At 43.7% G+C, this 19,373-nt stretch overlaps 2 protein-coding genes across 2 annotated transcripts in view; one reads left to right on the forward strand and one right to left on the reverse strand.

The window, feature by feature from the left end:
* JAG1 (jagged canonical Notch ligand 1) overlaps positions 1-2,977 on the forward strand; it is a 37,388-nt gene extending 34,411 nt beyond the window's left edge. The window contains exon 26 of the mRNA XM_053574050.1: positions 751-2,977. Coding sequence (XP_053430025.1) covers positions 751-1,208 — 458 coding nt within the window. The 3' untranslated portion in view covers positions 1,209-2,977. The remainder of the gene's footprint in view (positions 1-750) is intronic.
* Positions 2,978-13,284: 10,307 nt separating this feature from the next.
* SLX4IP (SLX4 interacting protein) overlaps positions 13,285-19,373 on the reverse strand; it is a 190,070-nt gene continuing 183,981 nt past the window's right edge. The window contains exon 8 of the mRNA XM_053574426.1: positions 13,285-18,742. Coding sequence (XP_053430401.1) covers positions 18,019-18,742 — 724 coding nt within the window. The 3' untranslated portion in view covers positions 13,285-18,018. The remainder of the gene's footprint in view (positions 18,743-19,373) is intronic.

Here is a 19,373-nt window from a genome sequence, read left to right on the forward strand (position 1 = left end):
CATTTCACCATTCAGGGAAATCATGTGGGGAGTTACCGGACGGTATTCAGTCTTTAAAGGAGCCTCCAGTTTTAACTGGTGGGAGGACTGAGGCCAGCCTACTTGGCTGGAGTCCCATGGCCGATGGGGATGGAGGTCTGCCTGACTTATTTTCGTGCCAACAAGCTGTGCTGGCTCCCCGCAGAACAGGTATTGTGTTTAGATCTGTCAGTGAGCCCTAGGGCAGAGCACCATTTAGCATCGCTTATCCTTGAACTTGTGACTGTACAAAGCCTGACTTGGCACTTTGGTGTCATGGGATGGCCACTCCTGAGCGCTGTGAAGCTCAATGGCCCTGCAGGACATTCACACTTCCTCTTTTGGGGATCTCCCTCATCACTGTTCCCACCATGGGGCGTGTCTGTACTGATTTTTGAATCAGGCTTCTGCTAATTCTGAAAACCAGCTCCTCTGATGGAGCTGCCCTTTAAGTAGACACAGCTTGTCTCATATGTCAACAGAGCAGGAAGGAGCACTGCTCTGCCCGCCTTCTTCAGGGACAAGTGTCTCCGAGGACCTTGATCCCAGCACTTGCTTATCAAGCTGTGAAGTGACAATAGTAGTTATGAAAAGGGACTTGTCCCCGTGGCACCCCTTGTAGGGACTCAGGGCAGGAGAAACACTATTGGCGTTCTTTGTTCCTGTGATGATGGCTTGGCTCTTTTCTTTTTTGGTGGGGGAGAGTTAATTGGTTTTGTGCCTGCCTTACAGATTTCCTGGTTCCTTTGCTGAGCTCTGTCTTAACTGTGGCTTGGATCTGTTGCTTGGTGACAGCCTTCTACTGGTGTGTGCGGAAACGGCGGAAGCCGAGCAGCCACACTCACTCTGCCTCTGAGGACAATACCACCAACAACGTGCGGGAACAGCTGAACCAGATCAAAAACCCTATCGAGAAACACGGAGCCAACACTGTCCCCATTAAGGATTACGAGAGCAAAAACTCCAAAATGTCTAAAATAAGGACACACAACTCCGAAGTGGAAGAGGATGACATGGATAAACACCAGCAGAAAGCCCGGTTTGCCAAACAGCCGGCGTACACGCTGGTAGACAGAGAAGAGAAGCCCCCCAACGGCACTCCGACAAAACACCCGAACTGGACAAACAAACAGGACAACAGAGACTTGGAAAGTGCCCAAAGCTTAAACCGGATGGAGTACATCGTATAGCAGACAGCAGGCGCTGCCTCACTAGGTAGTTCTGAGGGCCTGTAGTTCTTTAAAACTGTGTGTCAGGTCAGAGTCAGGCTGTTGTTGACTTAGAATCCCTGTGTTAATTTAAGTTTTGACAAGCTGGCTTACACTGGCAATGGTAGTTTCTGTGGTTGGCTGGGAAATCAAGCGCTGCATCTCACAGCTATGCAAAAACTAGTCGACAGTGCTCTGGTGTCTGTCCTCCTGCAGCCGGCCTGGATCGGGCTCCCAGGAGATTGCCCAGCTCCTCGTCCCTGAGCTTCCACTTCTGCCAGACGTTCTAATGGTGATGCAGTCTTAGGATCATAGTTTTATTTATATTTATTGACTCTTGAGTTGTTTTTGTATATTGGTTTTATGATGACGTACAAGTAGTTCTGTATTTGAAAAGTGCCTTTGCAGCTCAGAACCACAGCAACTATCACAAATGAGTTTATTATTTATTTGTTTTATTGTATTTTTGTTTGGGGGAGGGGGGTTTTGATGTCAGCAGTTGCTGGTAAAATGAAGAATTTAAAGAGGAAAATGTCAAAAGTAGAATTTTGTATAGTTATGTAAATAATTCTTTTTTTATTAATCACTGTGTATATTTGATTTATTAACTTAATAATCAAGAGCCTTAAAACGTCATTCCTTTTTATTTATATGTACGTGTTTAGAATTGAAGGTTTTTGATAGCATTGTAAGTGTATGGCTTTTTTTTGAACTTATTTTCTCATTACTTGTTGCCTATAAGCCAAAATTAAGGTGTTCGAAAATAGTTTATTTTAAAACAATAGGATGGGCTTTGGTGCCTAGAATACTGATGGAATTTTTTTTTTTTTTGTATAATGTCAGATGTTTAAAACACCTTTATAGCATCATTTAAAAAAAACACATTTTAAGGACTGACTGAGGCAGTTTGAAAATTAGTCTAGAACAGGTTTTTTGTTTTTTTTTTTTTTTTTTTCTGACAGGCAGGTGATCTGCGACAGCAGTTTAAGGGAACAAGCTGGGCTATGATTTGATGTGGCCAAAATGTGAGGGGTTGAATATCATTAAAAATATCAAATTAATTGTGTGAAACTTTGGAAGCACACCAATCTTATTTTGTAAATTCTGATTTCTTTTCACCATTCGTATGTAATACTGAACCACTTGTAGATTTTTTTTTTTATCTACTGCATTTAGGGAGTATTCTAATAAGCTAGTTGAATACTTGAACCATAAATTGTCCAGTAAGATCACTGTGTAGAGTTGCCATAGAGTACACTGCCTGCCTTAAGTGAGGAAATCAAAGTGCTATTACAAAGCTTAAGATCAAAAAGGCTTATGAAACAGAGTAATCTTGTTGGTTCACCATTGAGACCGTGAAGATACTTTGTCCTATTAGTGTTATATGAACATAAAAATGCATCTTTGATGTGTTGTTCCTGGCAATAAATTTTGAAAAGTAATATTTATTAAATTTTTTGTATGAAAACATGGAACAGTGTGGCCTCTTCTGAGCTTGCATAGTTCTGCTCGGCTTTGCTGTGTGCCTTTGCCACCCCACTGAGTCTGTTCTGGTAATCTGGGTATAATAGGTTGTGCCTGACCGGGGCACTGACAAGAACTGAAAGGCTTTTCAACCACGAAATTCATCTGAAGTTCTCAAAAACCTGGGGCTGCTGCGGTGGGAGCCCCGTGTAGGGGAGCCTTGATTCCCTTGTTATTCAACAGCAAGTGTGAATACTGCTTGAATAAACACCACTGGATTAAAGGCCTGTAGTGTGGAGGTGAATTGTTTGTGAGCACTCACGGGAACTGGCCACTACACTAAAAGGGTTTTAAAGGATTTGGAATTGGTGTTGGGGGATGAAGGGGGAGATTTAATGCTCCCCCCCCCCCCCCGGCTGCTTGGATTCCTGCTAATGTCCTATCGTATCATTACAGACCTCATGCTGCAGAAGTCTTGTGCGTGTCAACCCATGGGGTGGTTTCTCCATCGAACAGGAGGTGGCCATTATAAGTTTGTGTTAGGGCCCATCTGTACTCATCACCTTGCTCCCAACGGGTACGTGTTCTTCTGGCCTCGCCCTCCAGTTTTAGGGGGGCTGGGTTTCTGGCCTGTATAAATTCCCAGCGTTAGGCTGTTATCACCTACAAAGGGCAGGGGAGCTGTGCTTCTCATTTTTGGCTGTGGGGGGCCAGAGGTCAATATGGTGTATTGGTAGAAGCTCAGGGCCCTGGGCTGCCCGTATATTGTGGAGTTGGGTATGGAAAAACCGCCTCTGGCACTTGGAGTTCCCTGCTTTTCCCTTCTCGGATCTGTCCCCCACCCATTGCTTCATTGAGGATCATTTACCCTCCTCTGGTTTTCATAGAAGAATTCAACTGGTACAACAAACTGACTGCAGGAAAAAGCTGCTGGGGATATTTTTCGTTTGTTCTTGGGGAAGCTATTTTCTAGCACACTTGGAGTAGTGTTCTCTAATGGGTATCTAGTTTAAGGATGGATAAGCTTTAAGTGTCCTTAAGCTCCAGGCATCAGCAGAGGCCACTGACAGATTCAGAGTTTGTGACAGTCCTAAGAGCTTGCCAACACTTTCGGCTCATTGTGGAGGCAGCCCGAAGGACCTGGACAGCGAGGAGTCTAGATTCCCATGACATCTCGCTGCCCTAGTGTAACAACACTTTGTCACTAATCTCTGTAGGCAGACAGCTGGTTTCTGCAAGGTGGGGGCTGAGGGAGGGAGAAGTATAGACCTTACTAGCCAGGAGACAGTCTGGGTTAGTAGCACTGACTTCCAACACCCTCCCCAAATAATACCTGGTTCTGGTAGTTTGTAAACTTGGATTCTGCAGACCCAAGAATTCCTTGGGTAGCTGCCAAATGCTTTTGTGCCAAGAAAAAAATAGTTTAATGAGCCTCTGTAACTCTTTATTTCAGGAGGGAAGTGATGTTGGGATTCACGGGTGTTGTCTTAATGAGCCTTCTGTCTGGGATGCACAGATCAGGCTACTCCGGGTGCAGCTCAAAGGCAGGACCTTAATTATGAAGAGTGGTTTTCCCTTTCTCCAGAAAGAAGGAAGCAGGCAACAGAGCCCTGGTTATCCTGGAGTCAGAGGAGAAAAGAAGGGACTGGGGTGCCTTTACCGTTCTCCATGGGCTCTCTTTAAAGGGGCTCTGGTGCAGGTGAAGTTTACTAAGTGTAGAGTATAAGGGTTTGAACACAATAATTAAGAAAATGCCAGGAAGGCTATGTTAACCAATTCGGTGAAAATATTTCAGAATATTTCAGAATATTCCAGTATATGGAATCAGCACATTGTACTTCATGATTGCATTATTGTACACAGCTACGATTTAATAAAATAAATTAAAAAAGGGGCTCTGAAAGACAATTTTCAATCCAGAAACTTGGCTAACTAGAACTCTAATACTAGAATATACCTTGAAACTCCAGGAAAGCCTTAACTTGAAGTAGGATGTTTTAGGATAAGAAACTGTTCTGAGATTCTAGACTTGCACAATGTAGAACTGAAATTGAAAAGTTGGGGGCGGCGCCTGTGGCTCAGTCTGTAAGGTGCCGGCCCCATATACCGAGGGTGGCGGGTTCAAACCTGGCCCCGGCTGAACTGCAACCAAAAAATAGCTGGGCGTTGTGGCGGGCGCCTGTAGTCCCAGCTACTCGGGAGGCTGAGGCAAGAGAATCGCTTAAGCCCAGGAGTTGGAGGTTGCTGTGAGCTGTGTGATGCCATGGCACTCTACTGAGGGCCATAAAGTGAGACTCTGTCTCTACAAAAAAAATAAATAAATAAAAGAAAAGTTGGGATATGCCTTAATTGATTAAAAGTGAGACAGTAATGATTAGAAGCATGACTTGCAAGTAGGTTTAAAACTTTCATTTAACATGCAGATTCCTAGGCCTAGTCCAAGTTCCATTAGACTCAGGTGGGGCCTGGGAATCTGAATTTTCCATAAACTATCTTCCTCCCCAGCTTAGGTATAGTAAAATTGAGAGCAACTATGCTAAAGTACAAGCTCGTCATTAATTATAGTGTTTCTCCTTCTTGTTAAACTGAATTAAATAGCCTGGAAACCAGTTTGTTGCTAAATTGCCACCTGACATCATTTTTAAGTAAAATAATTACACTGCCCCTTGAGCAAGTTGTGGTCTAAGTGCTTCATGTTTATTAGATGATTGCAGAGGTCAGAGAGTCAAAGTTAACTTTGCTACCTAAGAAATGTTACTAAGAACCAAAGGTTCCAGAGTGTGGGAACTTTTAAAAATGGCTTACACCTGTCTGCCCCCAAAGTGAGTAAGTGTGTAGCTAAAAATCAATGCCTTTAAGGGAAAAAAGAAAAAAAAAAAAAGGTCTACAGGGGTTTGAAACTTGGGCTGAGCAATACTCCACTATTTCCGTTTCGACTGGGAGTCTCTTGCCTCTACTGGGAATGAGAAACAGGAGTTCAGAGGTTCTTGGTCTGGGAAGACACACAAGCACATGGGTTATGGGAAGCCTCCTCCTGCTAATGTGTATTTATATTTTGTAAGCTCTGATTCATCCAAGCATTGGAACAGAAATCTGCTTCCTGAGGTTCTGTTTTTAAATAGATAGTTTGCAAAAACAGCAATTATTTTTCTTAACATTTTTTTTCCACTCCACAAGCAGCTAAACATCCTGGCTCAGGCTATGTCAGTCTCCAACAATGCCAACAAACAGCTTGGTTATCTGAGGTAGAAGAGTGCCCCAAGGCAGTTCTTTAAGGTTCTGGCCCCAGAAGTCTTAAAAACAAAGCTTAGAAACCATTAGAGCAATCTTGTTGCATCACTTACAAGTCCATGAAGATATTTCAGGGTCTATTAAAAATGATGAATTTCTCTTTTTGAACAGTTTCCTTCCAATAGTTGTGAAAAGAGTAAGTTTGGGGTAGTGATGCTTGTAGGGCTGCAGTAGTTTGGTTGCCTGGCAGCAGAGGGGCTAAACACCTACATGGCACCCTCTGAGATTGTGTCAAAAGGGCGAGGCTCCTTTGCTCTGGACATACATTCTACCTGTATTACTTGCTCTTGCATGCCAGGCATGGCCTTCTGGCTTGGACTGTGTTTCTTTCAAGTCCAAGGCAGCTTTTACAAGTCTCAAATTATGTATCATTATGAACAGGTCCAGTATTAACCTGTGATATGCAAGTTGGGAAAATTAACTTGGAGAGTAAAGGCTCTTAAATCCAGTAAAAACCTTGAATTGAGGTCTGCCCGCTGCTTCCCCCAACCCACCGCCTTGTAAATAGCCACACCAGGGCACCCAAGGGTTGAATTATCCAGAGAGCAAACGCAGTTGCCAGCAACATGAAAGTAACAGCTTTGTTTTACAGAGAAGGTCTCCTGGCACGGCTGGTGGGGATCATCGGTGATCCTGGAGGGAAATGCAAGTTTGCAGCTGGCTTCCTAATGACTACTCAGGCAACCAAAGGGTTGGCCCTCTCTCTGTTCTGCACCTGAAGAGTGAAAAGCTGTTTTAGATCATCCTTGCTGAAATATGTGCAGATGAAAAGCCTTTGTCTTAGATTCGCTGGATGTTAATGCAAATTAGGACCTTACCAAAGTTTCCCCCTACTTTTCCTGAAGGGGAAACTGAAGCCTAGAAAGGTTCAGGATACAGAGATCCACAGCCAGGACTAGGAGCGGGGCTCCCGCCTCCTGGAGTGCTGTATTTTCTGCCTCTTCTGGGAATGTGCCAGGTTGATCCTGCCTTTTGGCTTTATTTTCAAAGGTGAAGCATTGGCAGATCAGCATTTCAAAAAAACGGTCACAAAGGTTCAAGGGAGGCCGCAGGAAGCTACCCCTAAGAGCGTGGTCCAGTCGTCCCAGATCTGAGCTGGTTTTGCCTGGAGAGTGACATCTTCATAAATCCGGGAGCAATAGGTGTTTTCTGAATCAAAGGCAGATTAAGCCCCTTTCCTTTGTAGGTGGTTGCTTTGTTCTTGGGAAGTTGCAGATTTCCTTCTTAGTTTCTGCTTCATAGAATTATAATAAAACGAGTCGCAGGGAAAGAGGTTCAGGAAAGGAATCCACTGTCCCTTTTAGGTCCCATGGCTCCCCGCGCACGCACACACACGTGCACACAAACTGCAGTACCACCCGTCCTTGCGAGAGTCACGGCCAGTGACAGGCGACTGCAGTTATCATTAGGCCTCGGCCTTTGTTTCCTAACTACTTCCACTACCCGGGGCAGGTTCCTTCCAAGTTACTGGGGAAGAATCGCCCAGATACTTGAATGCGAAGTTCCCCACGTGGGGTGTGCTGCTGGGCCGGTACAGGCATATCCGGGAGTTCCTGGAACCGCCTGTGGGCAGCTCTGTTTCCTCCTCCTGACACCCCAGAAAGGCTATGCCTCTGCTCTCCCCACCTGCGCTGGTAGATTAGCAACATATCCCACAAGCCGTCTTTAACCTGTTTGTCATGCCAGGCTAGGCCAGAATTACATACTATGCCCAAGTTTCCGCTGTGCTGGGGCACCCATGCTAAAATGACTTGAAAGAACCCCATCCCCGACAGAAACATAAATCCTCTAAGTTGAGGACAGGAACAATCAGATGCCCAGTGGGAGCTCTCCTTGGCTTTGCTGTGATTTTTTTTGGTGAAAGTAAGGTGCAAAACAGCACAAATGTGATGTAGCATATGGTTCCTTAGTTTCCACAAAACTAAGGAAACAGTGCTTCTGGGTAAAGGAGAGAGAGTGGGAGGGGAGGAGGGTAAGGTCTCACCACCACCTCGGGCTTTCTCCACATGCATGCTGGCCTTTTCCACCCATCCTGTAAGTTCTCAGTCTGACGGGGTTGGCTGCAGTGCAGCTACTAAAAGAAGTCCTGAACATTTCCTCTGTTCTACCTCCACTCCATCTGGACCTGACCCCTCTCTTGACCCTTCTCTTTCACCTTCTTGGTGTGCAAAGCCAGGCTGTCTACTGAATGGCCAAAGGCATGCCCTCGGAGCCAAACTTCCTTGATTTCAATTGCATCTCTTCCTCCCCAGTTCCTGGTTTGGAATTTTCTGCCTGTGTAGCCCAACAACACAGTCTCTGGGCTTTGGAGGTTGGACGGGCCTGGACTGTAGGCTGTGCCACTTACTAACTGGGGAAACTTTTCTGAAATGCTCCATGTCTCAGGTTTCTCATTTGTCATGGTGATGCATGCCATTGTCAGTATTCATAGAAAGGATTGCAGGAAGAAGAAAGAACGCTGCTCTCAATATTTTCTCAAAACAACCTGTGGTACAGTAAGCATCCATTAAAAGATTAAGAAATTCAGTGGGACTCCAGTGACAGTCTAAGGGCTGCTGGATCTGGTGGTAGGCAGAATTCCATGATGGTGCCCAAAGATTCCTGGCTCTTCATTATTTGATCAGACAACTAACCCAAGTACTGCCGCGAAGACATTTTGCAGATGTCATTAAAGTCTCATCTTGGCCTTAAAATACAGATTACCCGGGTGGGGCTGACCTAATTACAGGAGCTTTATAAAAGCAAGAGAGTTTTCACTGGCTGGTCGCATAAGTCAGAGAGATTCAAAGCCAGGACGGTGATTCAATGCAAAGTTTTCTCCATTGATGAAATTGGGGGTGGGAAAGCACATGTCAGTGACCTGAGAAACTGGCCTCCAGGAAATCCCTGACCAACAAACAGCAGGACAACAAGGGCCTCGGTCCTGTAACTGCTAAGAAACTTAATTGTGCTAACGACATAAGGGAACTTGGAACAGATCTTTTCTGTAGTCAAACATCCAGATGAGATATAGCCTGCTGACATCCTAATTTCAGCCCTTATGAGGCCCTAAGCAGAGGATCCTACTAAAAGTTCTCATAAACTGTGAGATAATAAAATTGTTGTTTTAAGCCACTAAATTTACGGTAATTTGTTCCACAGCAATGGAAAACTAACATAGGCTTCTTTTAAAGGAATCATACCAGGCTGTGTCACTTGTAGGAGCGATATTTAATTGTGGCTATACAAATCGGCAGCTTTTTCCTTGATCAATTCAGTGCCTGCTGCCAGTGCAGCAGAAAGAAAAGCTCATTCAAGACAAGAATGAATTACAGGACTGAACAAAAACTTGGTGCCCAATTAAAGCCTACAACAGTGTGTGGTCTGGGAGTGTAGATAGCTGTCTACAGCTGGCACATAATAAGAATACAACAGTCTTTTCCTCTGTATCCCCTCCCCTCCGTGCTGTTTTATATATTAAGTGCCAAATGAGGGAAGCTCAGATGCCGAGGACTTCAGGACACAAGAGTCTTGAGCCAGACTTCTCTCCTTAGAAACGTGATCATGTTTGACTCTCTTTTTCTTGATGAGGTTTTCAGTGGGTTGGATTATTTCAGAAGTACAGTTTTGTAATCCCCCCACCTTCACCACCACCCTTCCCCCCGGGACCTTTTCCTACAAGGAAGTTCCCTCCTTGCTTTTGTCACTGCACAGTGTGGCCATTTCTTTTGCACTATGAAGGGGCTAAATGTCAAGCCGCTTTATCTCCCACCATCTCTCTACTAGGATTGCCCTTATATGGTGGCAGCTGGCCTAGGCAGACATGCATAGCTGGTGGCAGAAAGTTAATGTTTCTCTCACTTAGTGAGCTTTTCTAAAGTAGTATTATGATTTGGAATTACACCTGAAAAACATGAAAAGCAAAAGTCTAAGTCAGGGGTCCTTAAACTGCAGCCCGCGGGCCACATGAGGTGGTGTAATTGTATTTGTGCCCTTTTTTTTTACTTCAAAGTAAGATATTTGCAGTGTGCATAGGAATTTGTTCATAGTTTTTTTTTTTTTTTTTTAAACTATAGTCTGGCCCTCCAACAGTCTGAGGGACAGTGAACTGGCCCCCTGTTTAAAAAGTTTGAGGATGCCTGGTCTAAGTTGTTTCTACATCCAGGATCCAGGAAAATGTAACAATAAACTAGTACCAAGAAATACTATCTTCAAGGGAAAGAAAGAACAATTTGTTGTAGAAAATACACAGATGGATGGAGAATCTTCTTGTTTTTGGGCCTGTATGGAGCTTTTAGGTGAGCTCTAGAAGGTTCTTTCAAGTGAAGATTCTTGTTAACATCAAAACAAGAACCCCGACAGCAACTGGCAGCAAAGTAGATCACTTGCATCTCTGGCATAGAAAGCTCTGCCACCCACAAATGCTTTCAGATTGACGAGGCATTTTATGGGAGAGCCACCTGAGAATGCTTTTCGAGATACCCCAGGCTCTGCCCAGGCAGCTTACACATTTCTCCAGATGGTCAGATGCTGAACAGAAGGGCACTGGGACAGGGCTCAGCAGGGAAGCATTTTAAGGAGAATACAGGAGGCTGCTGTTTCACAAGCCTTTGGCAGTGTTACAGGGAGATCCTTCTAGGCTCCTCCCACTGGGATACATCCCAAATGCCCAGCCCAGTCTCCCACATCCTGGCTGGAGGTTGCCCTGATTTACCATTCCACCTTCTGCCTCTGACAACAGGAATGGATGAGCTGGTATTAATCCTCCCAGGCACCTACAGTGGTTTGGGAAAGAGCCCTCTGAGTTCTTCTCACCAGCCAAGCAGTTAAGGCGGAACTGAAAAGGCCTTGGGAGCCAGGAGGCCTAGAAAAATTCCCAGTCAATCCATCACCTGCCTCCTCTGGAGCACGGTCTGCATCTGTCCGCAGTTCCTGGGGCAGGTGGAGAGGATGTGAGGCAGTGAGTGGAAATAAGAGCTCCGTGTGTGTGTGTGTGTGTGTGTGTGTGTCTAAGCACAGAGGATTGGTAATAGAAGAGCAGGCAGGAGGGCGTGGGAGACTGGGAACTCATTTATAAAAGCTCTTCTGCCTTAAAGCAAGTCATACTCCCTGCTGAGGAGTTGCTTTTTCTTCCTCCCTTTTGAGTCTTGTGTGCTGAACTGACCTCTCCCCCCACAGAGGTCAGCCTCTGCTCACCCTGCACACACACAGCCTTTTGGGGTTTGATCGTCTTAGAGCCTGAAGAGAAGAGAATTCTTCAGCTCTTATTTCTGAAAGAAAAGCTGTAGTAAATCTTGTGGAGAAGCTATTTTTTTAAAAGACATATATATACACATTATGATAAAAATCTTTTGGGAACCATGCAGAAAACAAAAAGCAAACATAAAAACCGTACATCATTGCACAGCACCCTCCACAGACTATTTCACCCCCTAAAATAAATCAGGCTGGTTAATGAATGAGGTTCTAAGAAATGTAACTGAACTTAAAATACTAGGTCAGTATCTTATCCTAGGTAATCCTTTGGAGGCTGAGAAATTCTCCTGATTTTCCCACAGGGTTATTTCAGATGCACTTTCTGAGCCAAACTATTTTAAAAGTGTTCATTCTTTCACTGTCCTGCCAGATGCAAACTTGACATTCACATGCACTTTTAGAGAATCTATTAATGTTATTAATGATCATGGATCAAAGGCAAACCCCATAGGTTAATTAAAAATTTCAGACAATTACTTAGGTGTTTTAAAAACAAGACACGATTTTAAGAGGGACTTCTCCTAAAAAATGCAATCAGTGTTACCTGGTTTCTTGTACCCTCAATGAATCCCCAACAACAACAAAAAAAGTTGAAAGAACACTTTAAAAAAATAAAAATAAAGTGAAAAAAAAAAAAACCAACTCATCTTCTGAATGAGGGTAACAATTTCTCAATGTTGGTAAAGATGAAGGGTTGTGTTTGAATGTGTTAAAGGAGCCCAGGAAATGTAGTGGGGCCTTCTGACAAATCACAGTATCTCTCTGTATGATTAAAATGTGTGCTGACTGATTGACACCTTGTTCTCAAAGCCCCTCTTTTCTTTGAAAGTAAGTTCACTTTGGATTTGCACAAAGCCCCTCTTCTTAAAGACAACACAGCCCTTGGCCAATCCTGTGTCTTTGAAAATACGGTATTTATATATACACAATTTTTTTTTTTCTTGAGACAGAGTCTCACTGTTGCCCTGGGTAGAGCTCACAGCAACCACGATCCTCTTCTCTACACACTCATTAAATAATAGTTCTGAACTATGGTGTCTCCTGAGCATCATTACAAGCTTTAAAAATACCAATGCCCAGGCTACCCCTCAGAGATTCTGATTTAGCTAGAAGCTATCCAGGTGATTCCACTCTGTGGCCAGGGTAGAAAACTGTTTTTAAACAGATGGAGAAATTAATACATGGGAGAGAGATGTTTATCTCGGTGCATTAAAAGCTATGTGTGGCACTTAAAATATTAGAGGTAATGTATTTGCCAGATGAAGAAACTGAGGCCTGGGAGAGCAAGTGACTTGTCCCAAAACATGTAAAACTGATTAACGGCAAAGCAACAACTTGGACCCAGGGATTGTTGCTTGCAGCACTGTGCTGTTATATAGAACCCCGGCCCGGACCCAGGTCCATGGCAGGGCATCTGTCCTGTGGGATAGGTCAGATGGTGAGCCACTACGTCCCAAACACTACGGAGAAATGAGCTGCAGAGGTTCCCAGCATTCCATGCACAGCTACTCGAATGTATTATTCCACCATGACAATGAAATATTTTTTAAAGGTTATGAACAGGACTAGAGGGGAAATGTATTTACAAGCTACCAGAGAGATCTAGGATACTAAAATAAAAAGCAGTGTAGAAAAAGAGATGTCCTAGTACATCATCAGTCCTGAGTAGGACTAGATCCACTTAGGAAATAGAAGTTAAGCTACTTTGGAAATGTCAAGATTCTCTGGAAGGGAATCAAGGTCACATCCTTCAATCTTTACAAGAGGTCTGTCTTAGCTCATGAGAGCAGAAAGTGGGAATAAATCCACATTGCACCCCAATCATTCATGCTGGGTTTTCCACTCCTAAATCTTTAGGACCAGTGGTTCAAAATGTAAAGCTCCCCTGACTGTATTACCAACTTTTTAAAACCTCGGAATTGCTTCAAGAGGGAAAACATTTCGTACAAATAGAACATAATTTAAAATAGCATATTGAGAAAACACAATTTAAAATAGCATATGGGTATTCCTTGAAGTTAATTCACTTGGTTTTGAAGAACAAAAGTGATACACACTAATTTTTTAAAACAATTTTGCTCTTTATTAATAACACAGGTCTGTTTCCACTACATGGGCTCACGTGGTAGTTTCATATCCTAGGCAGGTACAACAACTTAAAACTATTCAAATTGTTTAAAATGCAAAGACAAGGTCAGTGGAGAGAAAAGCTGTCTGAGTGACTCCTCAATGTTCAGGTTTTTAGCTTGATTAAAGAAAGTTATTCTGGGATTTGTCAAACTCACACCTTTAGTCACCTGATCGGATGCTTTAGGGTCAAATGTACAGCTTGAATTATTTTTGCTTAAGCAAGTCAAAATTTTTGATAAGGATCGATAATGGCGATTATAAGATAATATGACATATGGTAATAGGTTGCAAAATGAAACTTATTTGAATACGATTAAATTCAAGCCTGGTATTGGGTAGTTCTAGGTAATTAAGGATAATTTCTCAAGTCCCCTCTGTTAAGCTGCACATTGACACACATTTGTTCCATGTCTTGTTAGATAAATATAGAAACCAAATTAGAAGGAGTTCTGCAGATTTCTGAGAATTTAATTATACCAATGACATATACAGTTAAACTTCTGTACTGAGTAATTACCTGAATTAACTTCATTTTACAATGCTTAATTTATTTTTGTACTAAGGAAGGCTTTAAACTATTTAAGAGAAACCAACTTAATTTAGATTTTTTACTTGCTTCAACGTGTTTCAATTCATTAGTGTTTCAATAACAAGAAATGAACTCTCCTGTCTTGAAAAACCAAGTGTAGAAATTTCCTCATAAAAGAAATTAAAATTATTTCCACATTCAAGTCACAGCAGGCTGAATAGAGAATTTTTGGTTCTTAGGAAAGCCACTTGGTACCTCCGAAGGAGGGCCACTCATGACAATTTTGTGGAAATACTACAGTAGGGCCTGCCAAAAAGGAATTTAAGGAAACCAGGAATGGCGACACTGTGAGCCCAGGCTATTCTCTTGGGCAAGAGGTTTCCTTCCCTTCTGCGTTCTGCCCACACCAAGCTCCTCCTGAAATCAAAGGCCACTGAGGCACATAAAATCCATGCTAAAAGCCAAACATGACACCAAAAGCAAACAATTAACACTGCAATTCCATTGTTGTCCCCAAGATGTATTTTGAGATATTTCACTCAGAAATAAACTATATTCTCCCTAAATCAAAAAGCACAGGGCTTTTATGATTCTTGCTTTTTATAAAATGAATTACATTTCCATACTTCCGGTAGTATTAAAATAAGTGAACAAAAGAAGGGCAGCCCTTACTCCCTCCCCCTAAGCGTTGGCCTCTTTGCATTTCGCAATTCATATGCCTATCTGGGTGACACTTACCCTCCAATGGCAAAGATAGGAAAACGTGTAAGAAAAACCACACTTGCTGCTCCCTGACATCTCTTGTTTATGGATATTAAAGACAGAAACCAACATCAATCTATTAAAATGTGGTTTGAAAGTGCGTGGACACGGCTTAGAATCTATGACACTGAGAGAATTAGAAAATTCAAAGTTATTAATACAACAGGATCAATATCCCTTCCAAGTATCACAGTTACAGGAACTTAACTATAAAATGGACTTGGGATATTAAGTGGCTGGAGAACTTATTGTTTTAGACTAAGAACAGGTCATGCCAGAGTCTCAGACTTTCAGATACCAAGTTATCAAGATCATTAAGAATATCAAAATAGATACCATTCCTAACAGTAGAGAACCCTTCCTAGCCCACCTAAAAAGCAACGACAACAAAAAAGGGGCACTCATTTTCCTCTTTATACTTCCAAACAACCAAAGCATCACACAACCACTCAAGTAACAAGAGAGCCAGGGGTGTTGCAGACATGTGCAAGGAAGAGCCTTAAAGAAAAATTCCTCAACACATGCCACAGTGTGGGAGCTGAGAGCCCTGCCCCGTTCATCCTGCTAAAATCCTCTTACATGAAGGCTGGGAGAAAGACCATATCTATCTCCAACCAAAGGTGCTACTTTCCCTCTTAGATCACAGTAACTTTATGTTATTTCCCCAAATGCAACAAATTCTAAAGCCAGGACTTTTCTTGAAAGAGAATCATCATAAGTGCAAGTGTTGGCCCTAACCACCAAGCTGAAGTTAACTCATGAAATAAAATCTTCTCAATAGAGACTTTCTCTATTAGCTCCAGCTCAGTATTGCCTCTAGTATCTGGAGCACACAGCAGCTGCTGTTCTGGTATAGTTGTCTTTTTAATTCTGAACTCTTTCAGAGAGCTGTTTCTTAGCCAGTCTCATGGTTTATTACTTGTGCCCTCCCTGTTTGTTAACTGTTCCAGTAATTATTTCCATTTAAGAAGATCAATGATATGCTGCTGAATCTGGTCCTCTTTTCAGTTAAGAGCATACCTAGAATACTGGTCACTCCACAAGAGAGGGCCTCGGATGAGCCATGGAAATCAGTGTCCGATCATGTCCCCAGGAGGTTTGTGTTCTTTGCTGACTATATAAGCAGTCCACTGTATACCTCCACTGTATAAGCAGAATCAGCTCTGCTGAGGTTAGTATTCTGTTAGGCCACCTCTTCTCCTATGGTAGCCCTTGTTTGGAGTCAGCCGGTAACAGTAAAACTAGGAGAGGCTGCGGCATGGTGGCTCATGCCTGTAATTCCGTACTTTGGGAGGCCGAAGTAGGAGGATCATGTGAGCTCAGGAGTTCAAAACTAGCCTGGGCAACAGAGTGAAGCTCTTTATCTACAAAAAATAAAAAACATTAGCTGGGCATGGTGGTGTGATTGTAGTTCCAGCTACTTGGGAGCTTGAGGCAGGGGGACTTCTTGAGACCAGGAGTTCCAAGATGTAGTGGGCTGTGATTGCTGTCGCTGCACTCTGGCCTGGATGACAAAGCGAGACCCTGTCTCTTTTAAAAAATAAATAAAAAACAAAGAAGCAAACAAAAAATCCGAGGAGGCAAGAGGAAAGGACACCAGTGGACAGGGCCATGTTTCTGTGGGGGGTGGGGAGACTGGGACCAAAGTAGGAGCAACTACTACATCCACAGCCAGGCTTGGTGACAACTGAACCTCACGGTCTGAAATGGTGTCATGAAATATGGCTGCTTTCTAATGAGTTGTACCCTATGCTACAAGTGGGAAAAGGAGGCATGGGGAAGGACAGAATGCAGTGGGAGTGCCACTAATCCGTCTCAAGCATGGACCTGTTCTATACCTGTTTCCATATTCTTTTATCTTCTTGGCATTTTCTGAGTTATTTTTTGGCTAACTTCGACACTTTAGGGAATATACTTGATTTTCCTACCTTAGCCACCCCATGTTGAGCACAAAAAAGATGCCGTGGATGGATAACCTTTGAATATTGTTGTTTCCCATTTCGGGATGAAATGGGCTATGAAAATTTTTAATAGCTATCCATCCAAAATGAGCTATGTGACATCTCAGCAAGTCACATAGCTGAGAGACAGTGGGTGGCTCTGCAAAGGGAAGGCACCTGTTCGAAACAGGAAACTCCAGCCAGTGAGTTCTCTCTGGGTTCTGGTCTGTCCTAAACCTAACCAAAATTGCAGGGGTCAAGGCTGGGGCTGGGACATGCCTGCGCGTCATGCAAGCACTAGCCTCTCTGGTGACTTCCCTTAACGCTCGGCCAAATTATCTGTAAACATCTATTTTAAGTGTTAGTGACACCTTCTTGGGTGCTGTGGCCACCATGCTGTAGCAGAACTTGGGAACAGAGTGACTCATACACCATGCCCAGTTGTTTTACAGGTCTGAGGGAGCATGAGGGTGCACAAGTTCCCAGGGGGCCCCAGCGGCCAGCGGCCAGCAGCCAACCTAGGGGAACCAACACTAGAGAGTCTTAACTTCGTCCAGTGGTTCCCAAACTTAAGCATGTTTCAGAATCACCCAGAATTTGCCATTTAGCAGAAAGGGGTGGGGCCCATCACCTGAATTTCTAACTTGTTTCCAGGTAACGATGCTGGTCCCAGGATCACACGTTGAGAACCATTGGCCTATTTCTTCACTGCTGAGGAGAAGGAAGATGGATTTTATCCCTGGATTTTTTTTTTGAGGCAGAGTCTCACTCTGTTGCCAGGGGTAGAGCGTCATGGTATCACAGCTCATAGCAACCTCTAACTCCTGGGCATAAGCGATCCTCCTGCCTTAGCCTCCTGAGTAGTTGCGGCTATAGGCACCCACCACAACGTCCAGCTAAGTTGCTATTTTTAGCAGAGACCAGGTCTTGCTCTTGCTCGGGCTGGCCTCGAACTCCTGAGCTCAAGTAGTCCACCCACCTTGGCCTCCTAGAGTGCTAGAATTACAGGCGTGAGCCACTGCACCCAGCCTATGCCTGGAAATGCACTGCAGCACTGTGGCACCATCTTGGTGAGGCCCATCATGTGGGCTGCATAGTGATGTGCCAAGGAGGGGCACATGATATGTTTCTTTTTGCAGTCCTCACACAGTCTCGTCCCTCACAAGGTGGACGGCTCTCTATCATTAAAATAATGTTCTGAAGACAGTTATAAACTATTGATGAGACTACAGCAATGTTGTTAGAACAAGCATGTAGTCTCCTAGAGGTGACTGCTTTGAAAATAAACCCTAAGTCACATATACACTTTCTATTTAAAATAATCATTCCAATTAATCCCTTTAAAATCCCAGCATCTCTGCACAAGGCCCTTTGTCACAGGTTTGGCCACTGTGTCCTTGACTCCGACTTTGAGACCCTCTTTAGCATTAGTGGCCTCTACCTATTTCTTTCTCTTCTTGGTTAGGCTGCTCTGCATTGTACAAACTTCATCGTCTTTCAGGGTCTGTGGCTGAGCCGGTTTGCTGGGCCTGCCCTGGGTTATTTTTCCTAAGATGTCTCTGGAGGAGAGATTTTCCAAACTATGCAACTCCTCCTTGGAGGTGGTTTTTGCCAAATCTTGTTCCAAAAGTAACCCCGGATCTGACAACTCTGAAGTTGGCAAAGTGCTGACAGCTTTGCATTTTTCCACTATTACTTCTCTTGGGACTAATCGATCACTTCCAAGAGAAACTCTCTTGCGGTGGTCAAAATCTCCCGCAGAGCCGCGGTCCTTGCGTTTCTGTTGTGTTCTGGCCACCCGTGGACTTTGTTTTGGACCTGGTGATGCTGACTCACAGCTCCAGACAAGGCTCCTGCTTAGAAGCCCTGTCTTCAGCCACTCCCCAGAATGAGGTCTGTGCTGGCCGCTAGTATCTTCTGGCTGGGGCTGATTAACATTTTCCAGCTTTTGAACAGGAAGCCCCCAGTGACTCTCAGCTGCCTTTATGTAATCCTCTGCTTGTCCCGTGGATTCTGACGGGCGACTGGTGGAAGCCTGACCGTCACTCCTCCTCCTTGCTATCTCTGTAATCACGGAGTCACTAGATGTTCCCACAATGTCTCTGCTGGCCTGTGATTTGCTCACGGTACTGCTGATACTGCTTTTCGTTTTACTTCTTTTCACACTGAAACAAACAAAAGAAGATTCTATGCTGCATGAAGCTGTCATGACACTGTTTCCTCCAAATTCCCTACACCTGAAAAGGGAGGGGTGTGCTACCTGCCTTCTCCTTACCTCCCTGCAAATCTAGAAAAATCCCCAAGTAATCCCCAAGTATACGTTTAAGAGTGAAGACTGAATCAAGCAATAACCTTCACATTTTCCCTTAATACTAGGAAATATTTTATCAGTCATTGGGTTATCAATGGAGTAAAGACAGAGTTCACATTTAACCAGGAAATTGGTATTCATTTCAGAAGACATGGGTCAACTGCCAATGTTTGACACACTGTTTTTTTCCCCCAAGAGTGGATGCTGAAATATATCTAAAACTCAGGCTACTTGTTTGTATGTGTGTTTGCACATGCACGCACGTGCACACATACATGCACACTTTCTATTTGTAAGTAAAGAATAACCTTGTGAAATTTCTCTTAGGCCATTTCAAGGTATTACTCAAATATAACTACCATGTAGCGGGTGTCAGCCATAGGGGAGCAGGGCTTAGTCAATATCCTTGAAATGTCCTGGGAAACATTTCAGATGGGCAGCCTGAAAGGAAAGAAAGCAAGGTGCGACAGAGCAAGCGTGTCAAT

Source organism: Nycticebus coucang, chromosome 21 (assembly GCF_027406575.1).
Source record: "Nycticebus coucang isolate mNycCou1 chromosome 21, mNycCou1.pri, whole genome shotgun sequence".
NCBI classification, from domain to species: domain Eukaryota; kingdom Metazoa; phylum Chordata; class Mammalia; order Primates; family Lorisidae; genus Nycticebus; species Nycticebus coucang.